Source organism: Anabrus simplex, chromosome 1, assembly GCF_040414725.1.
Source record: "Anabrus simplex isolate iqAnaSimp1 chromosome 1, ASM4041472v1, whole genome shotgun sequence".
Taxonomy (NCBI): Eukaryota; Metazoa; Arthropoda; class Insecta; order Orthoptera; family Tettigoniidae; genus Anabrus; species Anabrus simplex.
The window spans coordinates 734,714,621-734,734,201 of record NC_090265.1 but is presented as its reverse complement, the minus strand read 5'-3'; the positions used below and the strand labels follow the sequence as shown (position 1 = coordinate 734,734,201).

At 42.4% G+C, this 19,581-nt stretch overlaps 1 protein-coding gene across 3 annotated transcripts in view; it reads left to right on the top strand.

Annotated features, from left to right (window-relative positions):
* Nucleotides 1-4,503: 4,503 nt before the first annotated feature.
* Nucleotides 4,504-19,581, top strand: part of LOC136872814 (probable 3',5'-cyclic phosphodiesterase pde-5) — a 1,073,569-nt gene continuing 1,058,491 nt past the window's right edge. The window contains exons 1-2 of one of the 3 annotated variants that reach the window (XM_068227549.1): nt 4,504-4,563; nt 6,084-6,219. In XM_068227549.1, coding sequence (XP_068083650.1) covers nt 6,157-6,219 — 63 coding nt within the window. In that variant the 5' untranslated portion in view covers nt 4,504-4,563; nt 6,084-6,156. Of the gene's footprint in view, nt 6,220-19,581 lie in introns of all 3 variants that reach the window. The other 2 variants (XM_068227551.1, XM_068227550.1) reach the window with 2 other exon arrangements.

Here is a 19,581-nt window from a genome sequence, read left to right as displayed (position 1 = left end):
GAAAGTTCGTTTTTATATCATAAACTGGACATTCCATTCGCTGTAAAACGGTTGACCTTGATCGTATTGTACTGTATTTTAATGTAAGATTTTGTTGTGTACTTCAACATAGTTTATTTGTATCAGTGTCCTTATAATGCAAGCGCGCACCACACAAGCACCTTCGTTGTGTTCTATCATAATTTTGTATTTATCGGCCGATTTTTACCCTGATCTGAGGGCTGGCTGCGGGTCATTCAGCCCACGTCATTACAATTGAAGAGTTCTGTGACGGGGAGACAGTGACCCCGGTGAATAACGGCCGAGAGAATTGGTCGCGCTGACCACGCGGCTGAACAGCGGTCGTTTGGTAGGTCAAGGCGCATCAGCGCTGTTTGGTTGGCATCTCATTATTAGCAAAGTGTACATAAATATCTGTGTATTAATTGGCCAAGTCATCCCAGCACACTGGTGGTGCACGACTGTTTCTTAATTCAGTCGTTCAAAGGCCGTCGTAGTGCAGAGTTTCTTTCGTCAGTAGGAGTACAGAGGTTATTCTCAAAAAATGTCGGTTTCCCAACCTGTTCTGTCAATAACCATCCCTTGCTGCCACTCACAACTATCAACAAGGCTTTTGAAGTAATTGGCCAGTTCTGAGAACCCAACTGAAAGCGAAGATGCGATAACAAAGACATCCTGTTTGTCTAAACACTAAATACTGAAGTTTGTAACTCTCGGCAGTGAGTAGGCCTACGATGGACGGTTGAGTTGTAAATTATTTGGTCCTAGGATCGAGATTATTTCTTAATGTCGTGACGGTCAGCGTGTTTTGGTACTATAATTGGGATACGCATTTATTGAGAAGAGTCATATATGTGTATTATTTTAATCCCTTCGGATTTGAAAACTAAATTTTGTATCTTCTTCTTCTTATTGTTATTATTATCGATACTGTGCATTGTAATAATATACAACCTTGTAGTTCGAAATAATCTTGTACCTTTCCTTATCAGTAAACGAGGGGCCCATTTTCACTTATTGCGGTGGGGCCCCGAGTACTGCTCAGCGATAATGGTGTTCTCGAGGAATGAACACATGATGATGATCACGGGTGGCCCACATTGGTTGCGCAGTAGACGTTAGTTTTCCCTCGTCCTGCTCGTGACGTCATCAAAGGAGCACCGTGACTCTGTAGCATACAACTGCACGTGTATTTCATTTCGTTGTTCATATATGTCTGTCTTATAAAGAAAGGATTTCCACGTAATAACTATACGTAATTTCTTTACCTATATTGCTGTTGGTTTATATAGTGGCCTACTGTATTTTGCGTAGTGTGTGTGTCGTAGTTCGTTTCTGTGAGATCTCTTAAGTTGCTGTGTTTCGTGCAGTGAGGTTCACTTATTTTCTTTTCGTTAGTTGCGTGAACAGTGTAATAGTAGCTGGAGTGAAATTTATGTGTTCATAGTACATATCATTGCGATAGAAAACTGTGCCGTTAATGATTCACCGACCGAGCTTGATAGCTGCAGTCGCTTCAGTGTGGCCAGTATCCAGCATTCGGGAGATAGTGGGTTCGAACCCCACTGTCGGTAGCCATGATGATGGTTTTCCGTGGTTTCCAATTTTCACACCAGGCAAATGCTGGGGCTGTACCTTAATTAAGGCCACGGACGCTTCCTTCCCATTCCTTGGCCTTTCCTGTCCCATCGTCGCCATAAGACCTATCTGTGTTGGTGCGACGTAAAGCAAATAGCAAAAAAAAAAAAAAAAAAAAATTAAAAAATAAAATAGATTCACCGCAATCTACAGCGACACCTGGTAGTTCAGCAGAGGGATTTCGGTACCTCGCCGGCTACATCGCCGACCGTGAAAGAAAATATGACAGGTCAATGCGAAGTCCCACTAGGGAAATGCTTTCCATTTCTTCTGGTACAGCCTCTGTGGGATGGATAGAAATGTTACATCGGGGAAGTCTACTCGTTCCAACGTTAGAATGGTAAACCAAATAAAGGAATTTGAGATAATTTTCAGGGACACTCACGGACGTGCTGAACTGTGACGCATACCTAATATTATACGCAAAGTGTGTCATATAATTAGCAGTAAATTCCACGCTGTACCACCAGAAATAGTAAAAATGCATGTTAGAACGAGAATATTTATACGCATACGACAAATGAACATTCGGACAAGAACTGAAAAATCCATAGCAGCTCATCGGCGAAAGGCACGACAGTGGATTTCATCTTCAAAAGCTACCACTTCATGAAATCTAATCTCACAGGTAGGACTGTGTTCTAATGAAGTGTTTTTCCTGTTCTTTCTTATTGTTCAATTTTTAAAAAGTGACTATCTATGCGGAGCCTCCGAGGCTCAGGCAGTGCGTCGGCTTCTCACCACTGGATACCGTGGTTGAAATCCCGGTCACTCCATGTGAGATTTGTGCTGGTTAAAGCGGAGGCGGGACAGGTTTTTCTCCGGGTACTCCGGTTTTCCCTGTCATCTTTCATTCCAGCAACACTCTCCATTATCATTTCATAGCATTTGTCAGTCATTAATAAATCACTTTGGGAGTGGCAACCCCATTGTAATAATAGCCTATATATGGTTCATTCATTACATCCCTGACCCGGTCAAAGACTGGAAAACAGGTTGTAGGTTTTCCAGGACTATCTATACATGGTTTCGAATATGAACTTACTTCTGCTGCTGTTATAATATGTGTTAAGCTTTAAACTCGATACCTGCGGAAGTGAGTATGTTACGGTAGTTCCATCACGGAATTTCTGCTGTAAAGATTTAATATGACAAAGATTTCATATCTCTAAATATATATGTTTACAGATTTGAAAGCGCGTAACCTTCCTCAAACTAAATAGAGGAACTTGGAAATGTTAAATAATTTCAAGCGTTGCTCAGTGTGCCGTCACGTTACATTTACGCCTTATTCGTAACGGAAATAATGAAAAGTTACTATGCTGTACTCTTTTTCAATCTTATAACAGCAGTAATCTTTATGTCTGATCTGCAATTAGTTCTGAGAAACTGTAATGTTTGCTGATATTATGAGATTCCTACTGATTTGCGCGCTCTGGGCTCGGCTGCTTTGCTCCTACTGTGACGTCATTTCGTTAACCAATAGCAGCTCGGCTCGCGTTGGGCCCAACCTTTAGTAGTATTTAAGAACCTTGGATGATGATGAGCTGAAAAACTGTGCTCACAGCTTGTGCAATCAATGACAAATCATGTGAAAGAACTTATAAAACACAAAGGAGGACACATTAGCTATTGGAAGGTATTAAAGGTGTGTATTATGTAAATAAATGATAAAATGTGTATTTTATTGCCGCGTTCAGATTAATTCGCACGGGACTGTAAAGCTATAAAATACCAGTGAAAATAACACACTATTAAACAAATAATCACACGTTTCGTTTATGAAAGAACTTTCATATTCTATCGCTTCACACTTGGATGAAATGTAGAATAATTTCTTTTAAAATCCTGTTTATACCTTTAAATGGTTGGAAGTTAGGTGCTCCTCTCTCTCCGCGCTAGTTCAACAAAGTGTGCAAGGTGGTGTAATGCAACACATCTCTAGCTACGTCGCTGAGCCTATTATTTCGTACACTTACTCTGCTGTGCAACGCTTACTTCATATTTAGCAGATTCCTAACATTTGAACACTAATCATAAAACCGAGCGACTTGGCCGTGCATTCGGGAGATAGTAGGTTCGAACCCCACTGTCGGCGGCCCTGAAAGTAGTTTTCCACGATATTTCGTTTCCACACCAGGCAAATGTCAGGGGTTGTACATTAATTAGGGCCACGGCCACTTCCTTTCCGCGCCTAGGCCTTTCCTATCCCATCGTCGCGATAAGACCTATCTGTGTCGGTACGACGTAAAGCAGTCGTAAAAAAAGTAACACCGAGCTCGATAGCTGCAGTCGCTTAAGTGCGGCCAGTATCCAGTATTCGGGAGATAGTAGGTTCGAACCCCACTGTCGGCAGCCCTGAAAATGGTTTTCCGTGGTTTCCCATTTTCACACCAAGCAAATGCTGGGGCTGTACCTTAATTAAGGCCACGGCCTCTTTCTTCCCACTCCTAGCCCTTCCCTGTCCCATCATCGCCATAAGACCCATCTGTGTAGGTCCGACGTAAAGCAACTAGAAAAAAAAAAGAAAAAGAAAAAGAAGGTAACAATGATGATCTCGTACTGATACAGAGCAAGACCTGAAGTTAAGAACGAAAGGACCACGGTCGGACAGCTCGATACGTCTGCATGGCTTTGAATCAAACTACGAATATGTCTATGTGTGATAACGCGCCCGAATACAGACGAACGCGAGGAAGTAGTGATGAAGGCGCTTCGCAGCTGTGTTAAACAGGAACTACAAACATGTTTGTTTGTTTATTAGTTTGGAGGCAGCGCCATTACATTTAGTGATCAGTCAGCACTCGTGAGGCGCGTAGTCAAGTGCTGTAGCGTGTGATCGTGTGCTCTCTTCATTTCGAGTGTGATCATTTTACATTCATTTGGGTTACTTTCCTGATTTCCGCGTGAACACAAAGTAATATCGTAAGGATTTAAACCTTCCATTCCTTCTCTCTCTTAAAATTTTATAATACATCATTGACTGAAATAGATTTGATTCCACAGTGTTTGCTCTTCGTTTTGTATTGTTTTTAGCAGTTGAGTTTAAGGGGGCGTGGCATGTTCTGAAGTCTGTAAAAGTGTGACAGAAAATTGTGTGTATAGTTAAGGAATATTCATGGGTACAGAAGCATAGGACAATGAGTGCGACCACTGCTACCTCCTAACAGCCAAAGGAAAGAGGACTTACGGGGTTGCGTGACTTACTTCTATTTCTTCACATGCATTGAAATCAGAATTAGAAATCAGATGTGAACGCTGTTGGTAACAACAGTAACTTCGTCAACTCGAATCTGAAGAGCGAGGAAATTCGCACAGTTCATGCGAATATAGGCATTAGGTTGTTCATATGAGGCGTGAACATGAAAGCAATTGTATTCATAGTGCCGGTATTCTGTCGTCCTCTCTGGTGTAGTGGTTAGTGTGATTAGCTGCCATCACCGGAGGCCGGGTTCGATTCCTGGCTCTGCTACGAAATTTGAGACGGGGTCTACTCGGGAGGTCAAATGAGTGGAGGGGGGTTCCATTCCCTCCTCAGCCATCCTGGAAGTGGTTTTCCGTGGTTTCCCACTTCTCCTCTAGGCAAATGTCGGGATGGTACGGTACCTAACTTAAGACCACGGCCGCTTCCTTTCTTCTTCGTTGCCTATCCCTTCCAATCTTCCAATCCCCCACAAGGCCCCTGCTGAGCATAGCAGGTGAGACCGCCCGGGAGAGGTACTGGCCCTCCTTCCCAGTTTTATCCCCGACCCAAAGTCTCATACTCTTGGACACTGTCCTTGAGTCGATAGAGATGGGATCTCTCGCTGAGTCGGTGGAAAAACCAACCCTGGAGAGTAAATGGGTTAAGAAAGCAAGAAAGAAGTCACTAGTAATTCAATTACTTGTCAACTCTGGTGATATTTTATTACTGAGCGAGTTGGCCGCGTGGTCAGGGCCACGTAGATGTGAGCTTGCATCCGGGAGATAGTGCGTTCGAACCTGACTGTCGGCAGCCCTGAAGGTGGTTTTCCGTGGTTTCCCATTTTCACACCAGGCAAATGCTGGGACTGTGCCTTAATTAAGGCCACGGGCGGTTCCTTGCCACTCTTAGGCCTTTCCTTTCCCATCGTCGCCATAAGACCTATCTATGTCGGTGCGACATAAAGTAAATTGTTATATTTCACACGTGGTTATGTTGCCGACTGTCATCTGGGGCATGAAGCCAGTACATTTAAGTTCCCTGTACGTCAGTGTACGATGTTGCCCATGTTATTGGTAACACTCAGCTGTCGAACTCCCACCGTACGAGAGTATGTTTTTATTATAGCTATACTGACACCTCTGCTCTCCTTCCCTCGCTGAATCTTAAAGAACCCATTCATATCTGCCTAGCAAATGAGGAATTGGACATTTATGAGTTGTTCTCGATATTTGCTAAGAGATTAGTCTATGACCTTTTGTAGAGTTATCGGAGTGCTCTACATACGAGGAGACATAGTGAGAAAATAGTTGCGCATCGTACTCTGGAGTGTCGCCATGGCTTCAAACTTGTCGCAAGTGACGGAGGAGGACGAAGATCTGGATCAGCCTCGCCATCAAGTACGTATTATTCTGTAATCACTATTTTTAAAACTTTTTAAAGCTGGGTATATCTGGTTCCAGATGTCTCGAATTGTGGTGGTGGAAGTACTACTACTCTGTATCCCAGAGAGGTGGAGGCGCAGTATAGCGTATTGCATTTTACGTTTCTAACAATTAATACTTTTTTTCAATTTGCTTTACCTCGCACCAACTCAGATAGGTCTTATGGCGACGATGGGAGAGCAAAGGCCTAGGACTGGGAAGGAAGCGGCCGTGGCCTTAATTAAGGTGTGGTGTGAAAATGGGAAACCACGGAAAACTATCTTGAGGGCCTGCCGTTCGATGAGAAAACTGTATCTGCTAAGAACTTATGCAGGTTGAGCACGAACTCCACCTACAAACTTTCCGAGATTGTTCAGGAATACCTTCTGAGTGAAATGAAATGGCGTATGGCTTTTAGTGCCGAGAGTGTCTTAGAACATGTTTGGCTCGCCAGGTGCAGGTCGTTTGTGCGACCAAAGGCGAGCACGCTACCTTCTGAGTACTGTATATTGGTGTAACGGCCTCGAATTGTCCGGTGAATCCTTCGAGTAAGAATGTCATTACGATTTATTAGGTTTGTTACCCCCGCCAACCCTGATTGTGTGAGAATACCTTCACGACAGTGAGAAAGCAATAACCAAAACGTACAGCACAACACACAGAGCAATGCTACAACCCTCAGACAAAACATGTACACTTTTATCACAGTGTAGAGTAAACAGTGTTTTAAAGGTAACGACTCCGTGTCTGCCACGTTTACGAACTGCTGGGGGACGCAATTCCGACACGGTGGTGTCTGTCAAGAACTAGCATATAGGACGGACGTTAAAACAACATTGTTTGATGCTTTCACGACCCGTACTTGTAGGCATGATATAGGCTTTTGGGCTTATGCCAAGTCAAGAAATAAGGGGAAATCCTTTACGCTTCGCAGAGAACTTTGCTCTGCGTCTTTAGAAGAAAATCTCGACTATTCACGAGGAAGATTTCTCCAAGAATGAAATTTTAATCTTCTGTGTGCTGATTCATTCTGTGTATCTTGGATATCACTTTGTCGGCTACAGGCGGATAGATCGCTAGTTGTGTCACTAATACATTTCTTAATACCAAAAGTAAGCAAATTCCCTGGCATATTTTTAACATTAAGATTGTCCGGCTGCATGGCTAAATGGTTAGCGTGATGGCCTTTGGTCACAGGGGACCCCGGTTCGATTCCCGGTAGGGTCGAGAATTTTAACAATAATTGGTTAATTCCCCCGGGACGGGGACGGGGTATATGTGTCGTCTTCATCATCATGTCATCCTCATCACGACGCGCAGGTCGCCTACAGGAGTAAAATCCAAAGACCTGCACCAGGCCTCTCCAGAGGCGACACGCGAAAAGAAATTAAAATCTAAATCTAAAGTAAATTAAACTAGATTAAAATAATTTTTTACATATCACGACAGTAAAACGAGCATTAATTTAGACTCTGAGTGTGAACTTGGGAAGAGACAATACTCACTACGAATATTCTGTATCGAGAACCGGATAGACAAAAAATGGTGTCAAACTTCCCTCTGGGTAGATCATTAATATGTCTTTCAATAAATGTAACTTACATTGATAAAGGTAAATTTACTTGCATCGAACGAATCCTTTCAGATAGACTGATGGAAATTTGTACCGCTCATTACAGATGAAACACATTTATGTCAAAATGACTGTTTATAGTCCCAATTATGTGGTCAATGACATGTTGAACACAGCTCTATTTTGTTCAGTGTTGAGAACGGAGGATTTAATGTAGGATTCAGTGGATCGAAAGGGGGAAATGACTCACCTTCGAAATGACAACGAATGAAATAATCATTTCTCGAAAGTGTGATAAGATGACACCTGCTTGGAGCCATGAATACTTCACATCACAGCCTGCAACATCACAGCGACTCTCCGTACTCTAACGCCCCTCTTTGATAATATGTCGCTCAGTTATGGCCATCCATCAGTACTTCACATCACAGCCTGCAACATCACACCGACTATCTGTACTCTAACGCCCCTCTCTGATAATATGGCGCTCAGTTATGGCCATCCATCAGTACTTCACATCACAGCCTGCAACATCACACCGACTATCTGTACTCTAACGCCCCTCTTTGATAATATGTCGCTCAGTTATGGCCATCCATCAGTACTTCACATCACAGCCTGCAACATCACACCGACTATCTGTACTCTAACGCCCCTCTTTGATAATATGTCGCTCAGTTATGGCCATCCATCAGTACTTCACATCACAGCCTGCAACATCACACCGACTTTCTGTACTCTAACGCCGCTCTTTGATAATATGTCGCTCAGTTATGGCCATCCATCAGTACTTCACTTCACAGCCTGCAACATCACAGCGACTTTCTGTACTCTAACGCCCCTCTTTGATAATATGTCGCTCAGTTATGGCCATCCATCAGTACTTCACATCACAGCCTGCAACATCACATCGACCATCTGTACCCTAACGTTCCTCTTTGATAAAATGTCTCTCAGTCACGGCCATCCAACAGTACTTCACATCACAGCCTGAACGGTTGCTAGGTAACATTCGCGTCACACATTTAATACGCTAATTTCAGACGACCTCCAGCCATAAGGCATATTTATGTCAAAAATATACTTCCCACTAAACTGGTCAATGACATTTGCTACAGAGTTGTTATAAATAATAATCTTTTTCTACCGCTTTTCCCATACCTGTGGGGTCGCAGGTGCGAACTGCGTCACTCATATGTGGATTTGGCCCTGTTTTACGGCCGGATGCCCTTCCTGTTGCACCCTATATGGAAGGATATAATCACTATTGCGTGTTTCTGTGGTGGTTGGTAATGTGATATGATGTCTGCATATGAAGATGGAAGTATTGGGACAAACACAAACACCCATTCCCCGAACCAGAAGAATTATTCAGACGCGATTAAAATCACCGACCCGCCGGGAATCGAACCTGGGGCCCTCTGCATCTAAGGCCTCAACGTTGACTATTCAGCCAATGAGTCATAAATAATAATAATAATAATAATAATAATAATAATAATAATAATAATAATAATAATAATAATAATGGCTTTACGTCCCACTAACTAGTTTTACTTTTTTGGGAGACGCCGAGGTGCCGGAATTTAGTCCCGCAGTAGTTCTTTTACGTGCCAGTAAATCTATCGACACGATGCTTACCTTCAAATACCATCGGACTGAGCCAGGATCGAACCTGACAATTTGGGATCAGAAGGCGTGCGCTTCAACCGTCTGAGCCACTCAGCGCGACACAGCTTTTATTTCGCTCAGTTCTGAGAACAGAGGATTCGCCAGCTATTCTAATAATAAAGTTGCATGCTATTGAACAACGCGGTTTCCTTCCCTGAATGATGAAAGATTTCTAGGCCTGAACATTTCCGATCTTTCAAAAATAATTCTCTTCGTCACTTTTTTTTTTTTTTTTGTTTCTTACAATTTTCCTTACGTCGCACCGACACAGATAGTTCTTATGGCGACGATGGGATAGGAATGGGTGAGGAGTGGGAAGGAAGCGGCGTGGCTTTAGTTAAGGTACTACCCCCCAGCATTTGCCCGGTGTGAAAGTGGGATACCACGGAAAGCCATTTTCGTGACTGCCGACAGTGGGATTCGAACCCACTATCTTCCGGATGCAAGCTCAAAGCTGCGTGCCCCTAACCGCATGGCCAATCGCCCTATCACTGACACATACTTCACAGATATTATTTAGTTACATTTTAGAATTTAGAGCCGACCTGGGTCTGCGCTTTTCGTATTCTCTTAAGGGAACAGGGAAGTGTGAAACGATAAAAAAACGTAACTTCCGATGTTTAATTACATATCTCAGAAATTGAAAGAGATATTTCCTTGGATGTTCTTTAGATATATTCAGAATACATTCATCATTATTTCGTAAGAATATGAAGCTTCCATGTTTAATATTTTATGTCAGAAAGAGCGTTATAAAAATAATATTTTTGAAAATATTGTTAAAAATTCCCTCAACTGATGCACCTTTTTTGAAGAAATATGTTTAAACCTAATTTTATTGTCGCAAATACAACTTTGCAACAATCATTGATACCCTAAATTCTTCAGGAAAAAGTGGAGATTTTTTAAGCTCAAAAATGAAAATTGACATTTTTGAGCCTGTCACACTTCCCGATTCCTTTAAGAATATTTCTATTATAAAATATTTATTCGCGAAAACTTCTTACAAATGTAAACTAATACATTCTGGTCTGACTAGTGAGAACTGTCCTCAAGATCTTTCACCGTTGAAAAGCTTTACGATGTTCCATCAGTTTGGCCCATTGGTGGCTATGTTGGCGGTTCGAGTCACGTTGGTCGAAAACAACCTTCACTATCAGAATGTTGGCCGGCAGTGTAGGAGAGGTGGTCTTAAACAACTATATTGCGTGCCAAAAACTTGGATTGAATTCCAAATATCTTAACAATGCTCATGTGCCTATTCCGTCGGATAGAGATGTTAAACCTTGAACAGACCCTTGGTGTTACTCAGCAGGAGTAGACTGCGTCTCGACTGCGGGTTAAACCATCTCCCCATCACCTAGACTTGCCTTTGCACCAGACGAGCTCGTGGACAAACCGGCACTAAAAGCCATAAGATAAATACATTGCGGACTTTCACTTCTCCACTTTTGCTCTCATATAGGGATGTGAGTAGGTCTGTGATACACACATCTCGAGAAATATCGTCTACATTCTCTGCCATTGGACGCAGCGAAATGCTTTACTCAAACCACTGAAGCTTATAAAATCTGTGATATTGAATTCTCTGTATTTTGACATAAATATGTCTGATGGTCGGGGGTCATCCGAACATTTGTATAACGTAACGCGACAAATTGTGTGACGGAAGTGTAACCATAGGAATCGTGCCGGCTGTGACGTAAGGTATGGATGGCTGGCCACACAATGTTACCTAGCAACCGTGCTGGCTGTGACGTAAGGTATGGATGGCTGGCCACACAATGTTACCTAGCAACCGTGCTGGCTGTGACGTAAGGTATGGATGGCTGGCCACACAATGTTACCTAGCAACCGTGCCGGCTGTGACGTAAGGTATGGATGGCTGGCCACACAATGTTACCTAGCAACCGTGCTGGCTGTGACGTAAGGTATGGATGGCTGGCCACACAATGTTACCTAGCAACCGTGCTGGCTGTGACGTAAGGTATGGATGGCTGGCCACACAATGTTACCTAGCAACCGTGCTGGCTGTGACGTAAGGTATGGATGGCTGGCCACACAATGTTACCTAGCAACCGTGCTGGCTGTGACGTAAGGTATGGATGGATGGCCACACAATGTTACCTAGCAACCGTGCAGGCTGTCATGTAAGGTATGGATGGATGGTCAGACAATGTTACCTAGCAACCGTGCAGGCTGTCATGTAAGGTATGGATGGATGGTCAGATAACGTTACCTAGCAACCGTGCAGGCTGTCATGTAAGGTATGGATGAATGGTCAGACAGTGTTACCTAGCAACCGTGCAGGCTGTCATGTAAGGTATGGATGAATGGTCAGACAGTGTTACCTAGCAACCGTGCAGGCTGTCATGTAAGGTATGGATGGATGGTCAGACAGTGTTACCTAGCAACCGTGCAGGCTGTCATGTAAGGTATGGATGGATGGTCAGACAATGTTACCTAGCAACCGTGCAGGCTGTCATGTAAGGTATGGATGGATGGTCAGACAAAGTTACCTAGGAACCGTGCAGGTTGTGATGTAAGGTATGGATGGCCAGACAATGTTACCTAGCAACCGTGCAGGTTGTGATGTAAGGTATGGATGGCCAGACAATGTTACCTAGCAACCGTGCTGGCTGTGATGTAAGGTATGGGTGGATGACCACACAATGTAACCACAGCAAGCGTGCACGCTTTGTCTTATGGCTGGTTGTCATCTAAAATATGAAAATGGTCATGATCGGGAGACATATTTATGGTGACTTGATTTTCGTAAAGGGAAGGGTGGTTTCTTTTTTCAATAATCTAATATGTGTAAGTATACTCTTGGTAGAGATATTCCATTTAATCGGTGAAAATGATTTTTGATTTTTATTTGTCGATACTGGAAAGCTGGTAAGATAAAGGATTGTTCGAAACCTCACGTCTCTGCTCGAAATCATCCGCCGTGATCGAATCAAGTAACAATAATTAGACGTGAAGTGCAATTTCATTAATTCAGCTGTCAGAGCGCTGCTGCGCTAATTAGCAAGGCGGTGTAAAATGGAGCACGAAATGAAACAGAGCGGTTTCTAAACCTTGTGCAGAGCCTTCACAATGGAGTGTGTCCTATACAGATAGTGCATGACTCTCTTCTTGACTTGTGCAGTGTTAAATAGTTCCTTTATTTGAGGTCGTAGTGTTGTGTTAGTAGCAAAGAAAATTGTGTGATTTCTTGTTCTATTCCGAATATAATTTATAACAATATTTCAAACCAGTGTGCTTTCAGACCACACAGGTGCTGTCAGGATCGGATGTGCAGTATGCGCCAGGCAACTGGAAAATGCTACGGGAGGAATAAGCAGTTACGTTTATGTTTCGTTGATCTAGAGAAAGGACATGAGAGGGTACCGAGGGAAAGATGTTCGCCTTATTGGGGGACTGTATGATTAAGTATAGATTATTAAAAACAATCAAAGGCATTTATGTTGAAAATTGGATTGCAGTGAGAATTGTCTGTAGAATGAGTTCTTGGTTCAGAGTAGGCCTACTTACGGGGGTTCACCTTTGTTGTTCATAGTTTACATGGATCATCTGCTGAAAGGTATAAAATGGCAGAGAGGGATTCAGGTAGGTGAAAATGTAAGCAGTTTGGCCCATGCTGAGGACTTGGTCTTAATGGCAGATTGTGCGCCATTGCTGTTTGTAAACAAACCTTTCCATGCTTTACTTTGCTATCTTATTTCCTTCTATTTCGAGTAGTTTTCCATTCGGTGCAAGTTAGGCTTACTTACTTTTTTATACATGTTGTTATTTGATTGTTTATATACATTTTTAGTACAGTGTATGTCTAAATATGACATCCCCATCACGGAAAATTAGTGATGAAGTATGGCGAAATTTGTTAGATGGTGAAAGTGACTGATCTGACTTTGAGGTTATTGAGAATGAACCAACAGATTCCGAGTCACATTCGGAGTGGGTATCAGCAAGACCGACTCCAATCCTCAGACCGTAATGTAAAAAAAATCATAACGGCCGAAGTAGCCGGATTGCTGGTATTGGCTAACACGAAAATATCACGTACATATTATAATAAACGGCGGTAAGTTAACATGATAAATGTAACATCATAGGAAAAATCACTTTTACACGCATAAAAATGCTTCGCAAACAAGAATCACGTATATTCTACTAGAAGAGAGACCAACAAGCTGATTATTTAGAAATTTCAATTCGTCAAATAACGTTTTTTTTCTTAGATTGCACTTCGCTGGATAGATGAAAATACATGATAAAACTGTTAAAATTACACTTCTAACATCATTTTGAATGTTTCAAAATAAATTAAGGTACAAAATTCCTCGATTCATTCGCTCTCATGAAAACTGTGAAACACAATTTGTTGCCGTAGTTTTGAAGTGGTGGACAATTTCTTAAATTCAGCACCCAACGAATAGGAAGTGCACCCGAAATAATAATGTTTACGTCCCACTACCTACATTTGTTACGGTTTTTCGGAGACGTCGAAGTGCCGAAACTTAGTCCTGCAGTAGTTCTTTTACATGCCACTAAATCTATCGACACGATGCTGATGTATTTGAGCACCTTCAAATACCACCGGACTGAGCCAGGATCGAATCTGCCAACTTGGGGTCAGAAGGCCAGCGCCTTAACCGTCTGAGTCACTCATCCCAAGCACACCCGAAATGATTGTTAACCCAATGAACGGCCCTGGTAATGTTAATATAATGTTGACATTTGGCATAACAGCACTTCACGCAATGATAGTAACCTTAGTAATGAAACGTTCAGACACTAAAGAGGATTTGACCCATTAAAGAACATGAGTGCAAAACTCTATTGACTAAACATTGATATTTGACCACATGCACGAGCTTCAGTTCGGCGCAGTCTGCTTTATAACAGATAACCACAGCATGAATCGGAAGGTGCTGGTAGGGTAAAATCCTACGTTACAAACCCAGCTAATCCGTCTAAGTCACTATTTCTTCTGTGTAACAGTATACAGATTACTCCAACTGTCACACTGTTATACTCCAAAATCCAGCCAAACATTTCCGCAGGCAAAGCACAGATTATTGTAAAATAAACTCGTACCGGCATCTAAATAACTCGACATTTTGAAGCACATAGCCATTGACGGAATTACACAATATCAATTATATTCTTTCTAAATATTTTTCGAGGAACCTCAGACTTATTCTCAAAATGATGTATGCACGCTACAGTTTTGTCATGGACTTCAAAATAATCACGATGTATATTCCTAAACCATTTCTCTCTTAATGTTCTATTGCGTAGGAAACTTAAGAATAGTTGTATGAGAGGCATTACCATAGTTAGACTAAAACCTAGTCCAGCTAGTGCACTCATGTTCTTTAATGGGTAAAAACACGATCAAAACAAGCATATTCTCATATTACTGCGTACAATTAGAGATCGTGTGTCCGCTGACTCATATAAATACTCTCGCACACTTATATTCTACAAAGAAACTAACATTTATCGTCAACTTTCATAAAATTACACAGACTACATACAATAACAAGAATCCAAAACAAACCCAGATCTCCAACAATTCCGGCTACTCGATTCACCATCTTTGAACGAGGGAGAGTAGCATTAAGGTCTGAGGATTGGAGTCGGTCTTGGTATCAGCTAATTCTTCGCATCAAATATCGGAAAGTGATGACGTGCCTCCCATAAGGTAACATTGTGGTCTAAGATCACGCCTCCAAATGACTGCATGATAATGAATTTTCCTAAATATTTATGTTACCGTGTTTGTGTGGATCAGTGAGGTGAAAGAAGGTGCGGGCATGAATGGGTCGATATAAGACAATCAGAAGATTAATTTAAAACTTTAAAATTAGAGCATATTTCTTTCTTTGCTATCATTTTTTTCCTTTTCAGATATTAAACTTTACATTTTGCTCAGAAAGCAACAATTCAGGTACAGAACTAGCTCGTTAGCTAAGGTACAATGTCGGAAAAATAAGAATAATCAACAAATTACCAATTAACAATCTGAGCCTAAAGCTCCCAGTTTACAAATATTACTTCAGCGCTACTGCTCCATTCATTCAATAATCAATGAGACGGATTTTCCAATTTCCTTTACTCCATTAGTAAAATTTACACTTAAGAAACTATTCCAGAAACGTCCAGGCCGATCAAAGGCACAACCTACATTTTACAAATTAAAGCAGTATTCACAGTCTTGTATGCTCGACAGTCTAACAACTTCACATAAAAGGAATGGAATAGAGTTTAACAGGGGTATCGAGTATCCATTCTACCGGGCCTTTGTGAAAAACAAGAATTACTGGCCCAAAAATCAAAATGGCGAGGAGGTGGACACTTGCACTCCTTGACAATGGAAATGAAAAGCTTAAAACCGTATTTGGGCTTATGGCCCGACGTTACAGAGGCTTGTTGACTCCATGCCTTGACGAATTCATCAATGTATTGCAGCTCGTAGTGGGCACATCCTGTATTGATTGTTGTCCAAACTTGCGGTCAGAGGGACCTGAAAGTGCAATCATCGAATCAGAACCGAACACTCGTCCTGAATGTTCAATTGCAGCAATGTAAGCACCACTCTTTCTGGGTGTAGCAATTTTCAATTTTCTTCAATGTATTAGATGGCATTCTCCAAGGCGCTTCATTTAAATGAGCTGAGTGGGTGCACCTACCGGTACAGTCCCCCCCCCTCAAAAAAATTTCTTCCTCGGGTGATACACTTTAGAAAATTTGTTTTAGAAAATTTGAAGTTGAAAGTTTACCGACAGAAATTTCTTGATGAAAGTTCATTTGTAAGTAATTATGTTGAAAACAAGTCTTGAAGTCTTCCTGAATCCGTAGATAATAGGGATGTACAGTTCAAGTTTGACGGCAAGAGCGGCCGCTGCTGCCGATACCCAGGTGGGCTCCCCGCATCCCCCCAGTACCCTCAGATATATCTCTCCTGCTACCATGTGAGGGGTAGCCATGGTGATGGTCGCCACAGATCAGATATTGAGGCACTGCTTCATGGTGGAGTAGGCGGCAGTGTTACCGCATCTCAGACCTTGCCGATAAGGAAGGTGCTCAAGAACGCCGTCATGAAGGAGACTGGACCAGAGCGGGGTGGGCCCTTACCCCACGCCAGCATCAGTCGCCAGATGTTGTAACTCGGCCGCAGAAGATAGAGAACGCACTGAAACAGTAATTTACTTGGTGACAGAGATGGTTTTTATGAAGAGCGAGAGTTTGTTTAATCTTTAGGCTGCAGCTTCAGGCATTCGAAGATGAGTGTGTGAATGGCTTGGCTTGACTTGGTTTTGGAGGCGGGGGAAGGTAATGGCAGCCAGGCAATGGGAGAAAATAAACCTTATGAGAGGGGAAGGTTTGTACAGGAATACATTCAGCAACAAGGTAATACCTTAGATGGATATGGGCGGGGCAGTAGGGCTCCCCATATCCCTTAAAATAATTTAACTAGTGCATTTTAAGGCACTGAGCTGTCAAAGAAAGAACGACTTAGCAGCTTATACTGAAAAACAAAGATTTCATGCAGGTGTAATGTGAGAAAGGTGAACTCTAAATATCCTTTCAGTGGCTGGGTTGCTCACCAAAAGTGTAACCGGTGTTAATAAATCCAAAATAATACATGGCCCATGAAATCTTGAGGCAAGCTTGCCTGCAGGTACGAAATTCTTAACCATAACATAATCTCCGACCTTTAAATTGGTTGGCCTCCGTCTACGATCATATCTCTCTATAAACTTCTCGTGAGAAGCCTTAAGGTTACTTTTAGCCTTCTTCCACAGGTCCCTAATATTATCGGGATCTATTGTCTCTGGCAATATCTCATTGAGAGACCAAAGATTAGACAGTAGCGTGTTGGGAACAAACCTAAACATGAGAGAGGCAGGAATTAACTTGTGGGACTCATGAACGCCCGAATTCAGAGCAAAAGATAACCAATGCAGGAATGATCTTCATGATGAGAAGCTAACAAAGCAGTTCGAAGATTACGACTGACCCGCTCAGCCAGAGATGGTTGAGGGTAATAAGTGTAAGTAGTTACACGGAATATGGACAAATCAAAACGGAATTTTCATAATAAGTTAGATGCATTATCAGAAACTATATACTGACAAGGACCAAAGGAAGCAAACATAGTATTAAGACAAGAAATGGTAGACTGAGCGGTGGCCAGCTTAGTCGGAAATAACCATAGAAATCTAGTGAAGCCGTCTACACATACAAGGATGAACTTATTCCCGTTCCCCTTCGATTGAGGGAAAGGTCCGACGTAGTCTATATACAAACCCTCCATGGGGCGAGATGCTTGATGAGATGGCAATAGCCCTAGCTTAGTAGACAAGGTAGGCTTACTAAGCAAGCAAGATTTACATGATCTAACCATTTCTCTGATTTCGCCATCCATACTCTTCCAGATGAACATTTCTCTGATTTTCTCCCGGGTTTTAAAGATGCCTAAATGCCCCCTTAATGGGGTCTCATGATAGTATTTGAAGATCAATGGCACAAGAACAGCTGGAACAACTACTTTCATCTTCTGATCGTGCATAGAAGGGCAACACAAAACCCCGTTCCTCAACACACAAGGGACAACATGTTCCCCTGAAGAAATGGTTTCCATTATAGGAGCCAGTACTGGATATTCTCGTCGTTATTTCTCGATATCACGAAATAACATAGGGGCATCAGTCGAAATAGCACTAACACTACAAGTTATGGACATGGGAGGAGAATAACTATCATCCTGTTCACTGGTCTCAACATCACTAGAAAACATGCGGCTTAGTCCATCTGCGTCTGGTACCTAAAGTGCTGGAGCTAATAAACGAGAGGTTGAAGATCAGCTGCAGGGAAGCCGACATAAACGAGATTCAGAGAATGGGGAAGGCAAAAGGCAAGAGACCAGTGAAAGTGAGGTTAGTATTAACCCTATTAGTGAAGAAGACTTTGTACAATACAAGCCGACTGAAAGGGGAAAAATTATGGATCAAACAGGAGCTGGAGAAAAAAGCTTTAGGAACCAGAAAATGCTACCGTTCCATCCGGGAAAAGCTAGGCGTACAAGATTAACTGCCTATATAAGGGGCAACAAATTAGTGGTAGGTGACGGCGAGTGGACTAGAAAAAAACATGGGGGGGGGGGGTGGAGCAGTTAAAGAATATGTACAACATAGAGAGTACAATGGCCGATGAGAAAGGTGAACGCTCCGGGAAGCAGAGATCAGCAGAATGCGGAGCAGTGAGCGGCGACCATGAAGTGAGTCGAAAACTACAGAGAGAGGAAGAAGCTGACGCAGAAACGACCAGTAGTGAGTGCAGTCCTGGTGACCTACAGCGGCAGCTGAGTGCTAACTCCGCGAGAGACGCAATACCGAAACGCAGACGTGTGAATCTGAAGGACTTCTGGAACAGAAAATGTAATTTAAACGAAGGTGGTCTCGATAGGGAATGTGTGAATACACTGGATGAGAACTCTGACGAACTGGGTGTCACTAAGTTTACGAGGTCCAAGACGGGCAGCCAGAGTGAGGGGTAGGGACGGAAGAAATAACTAGTGATAACAGTAGGGTGCATCAATATTGAAGGCCTTAGAAGTAAGTTACAGAATGGATCTTTTAAAGAGTTGTTACGAAGCTTGCATATCCTCGCATATTTAGAAACTTGGATTCCACCGAAGAGTAAGGTAGAAATAGAAGAGTTTATGGTTTACTATAAGACAAAAGAAAGACGAACCGGCAGGAGCAGATACCCGGGTGGGATAATGGTTATGGTTAGGGGCGATTTGCAAGCTAGAACAGAACACATTGAATCAGAAATGGAGGAGATGATTTGGGTTAAAAATAAGGATGTACGATGAGAGTGAGCGCGATTTATGTATCGGTTTTGTCTACAGCCTTCATGAAGCCTCTCCATTTGATGAGTTGGCATTAGAAATGAATAGAATTCAAAATATTTTTGAGGATGTAGGTATTCTAATAATGGGGGACTTCAATGCGAGAGTTGCGGATCAGAAGCCGTTGTACGACCAAGAGGCAGAAGAAGTTTACGTACAAAAGAGA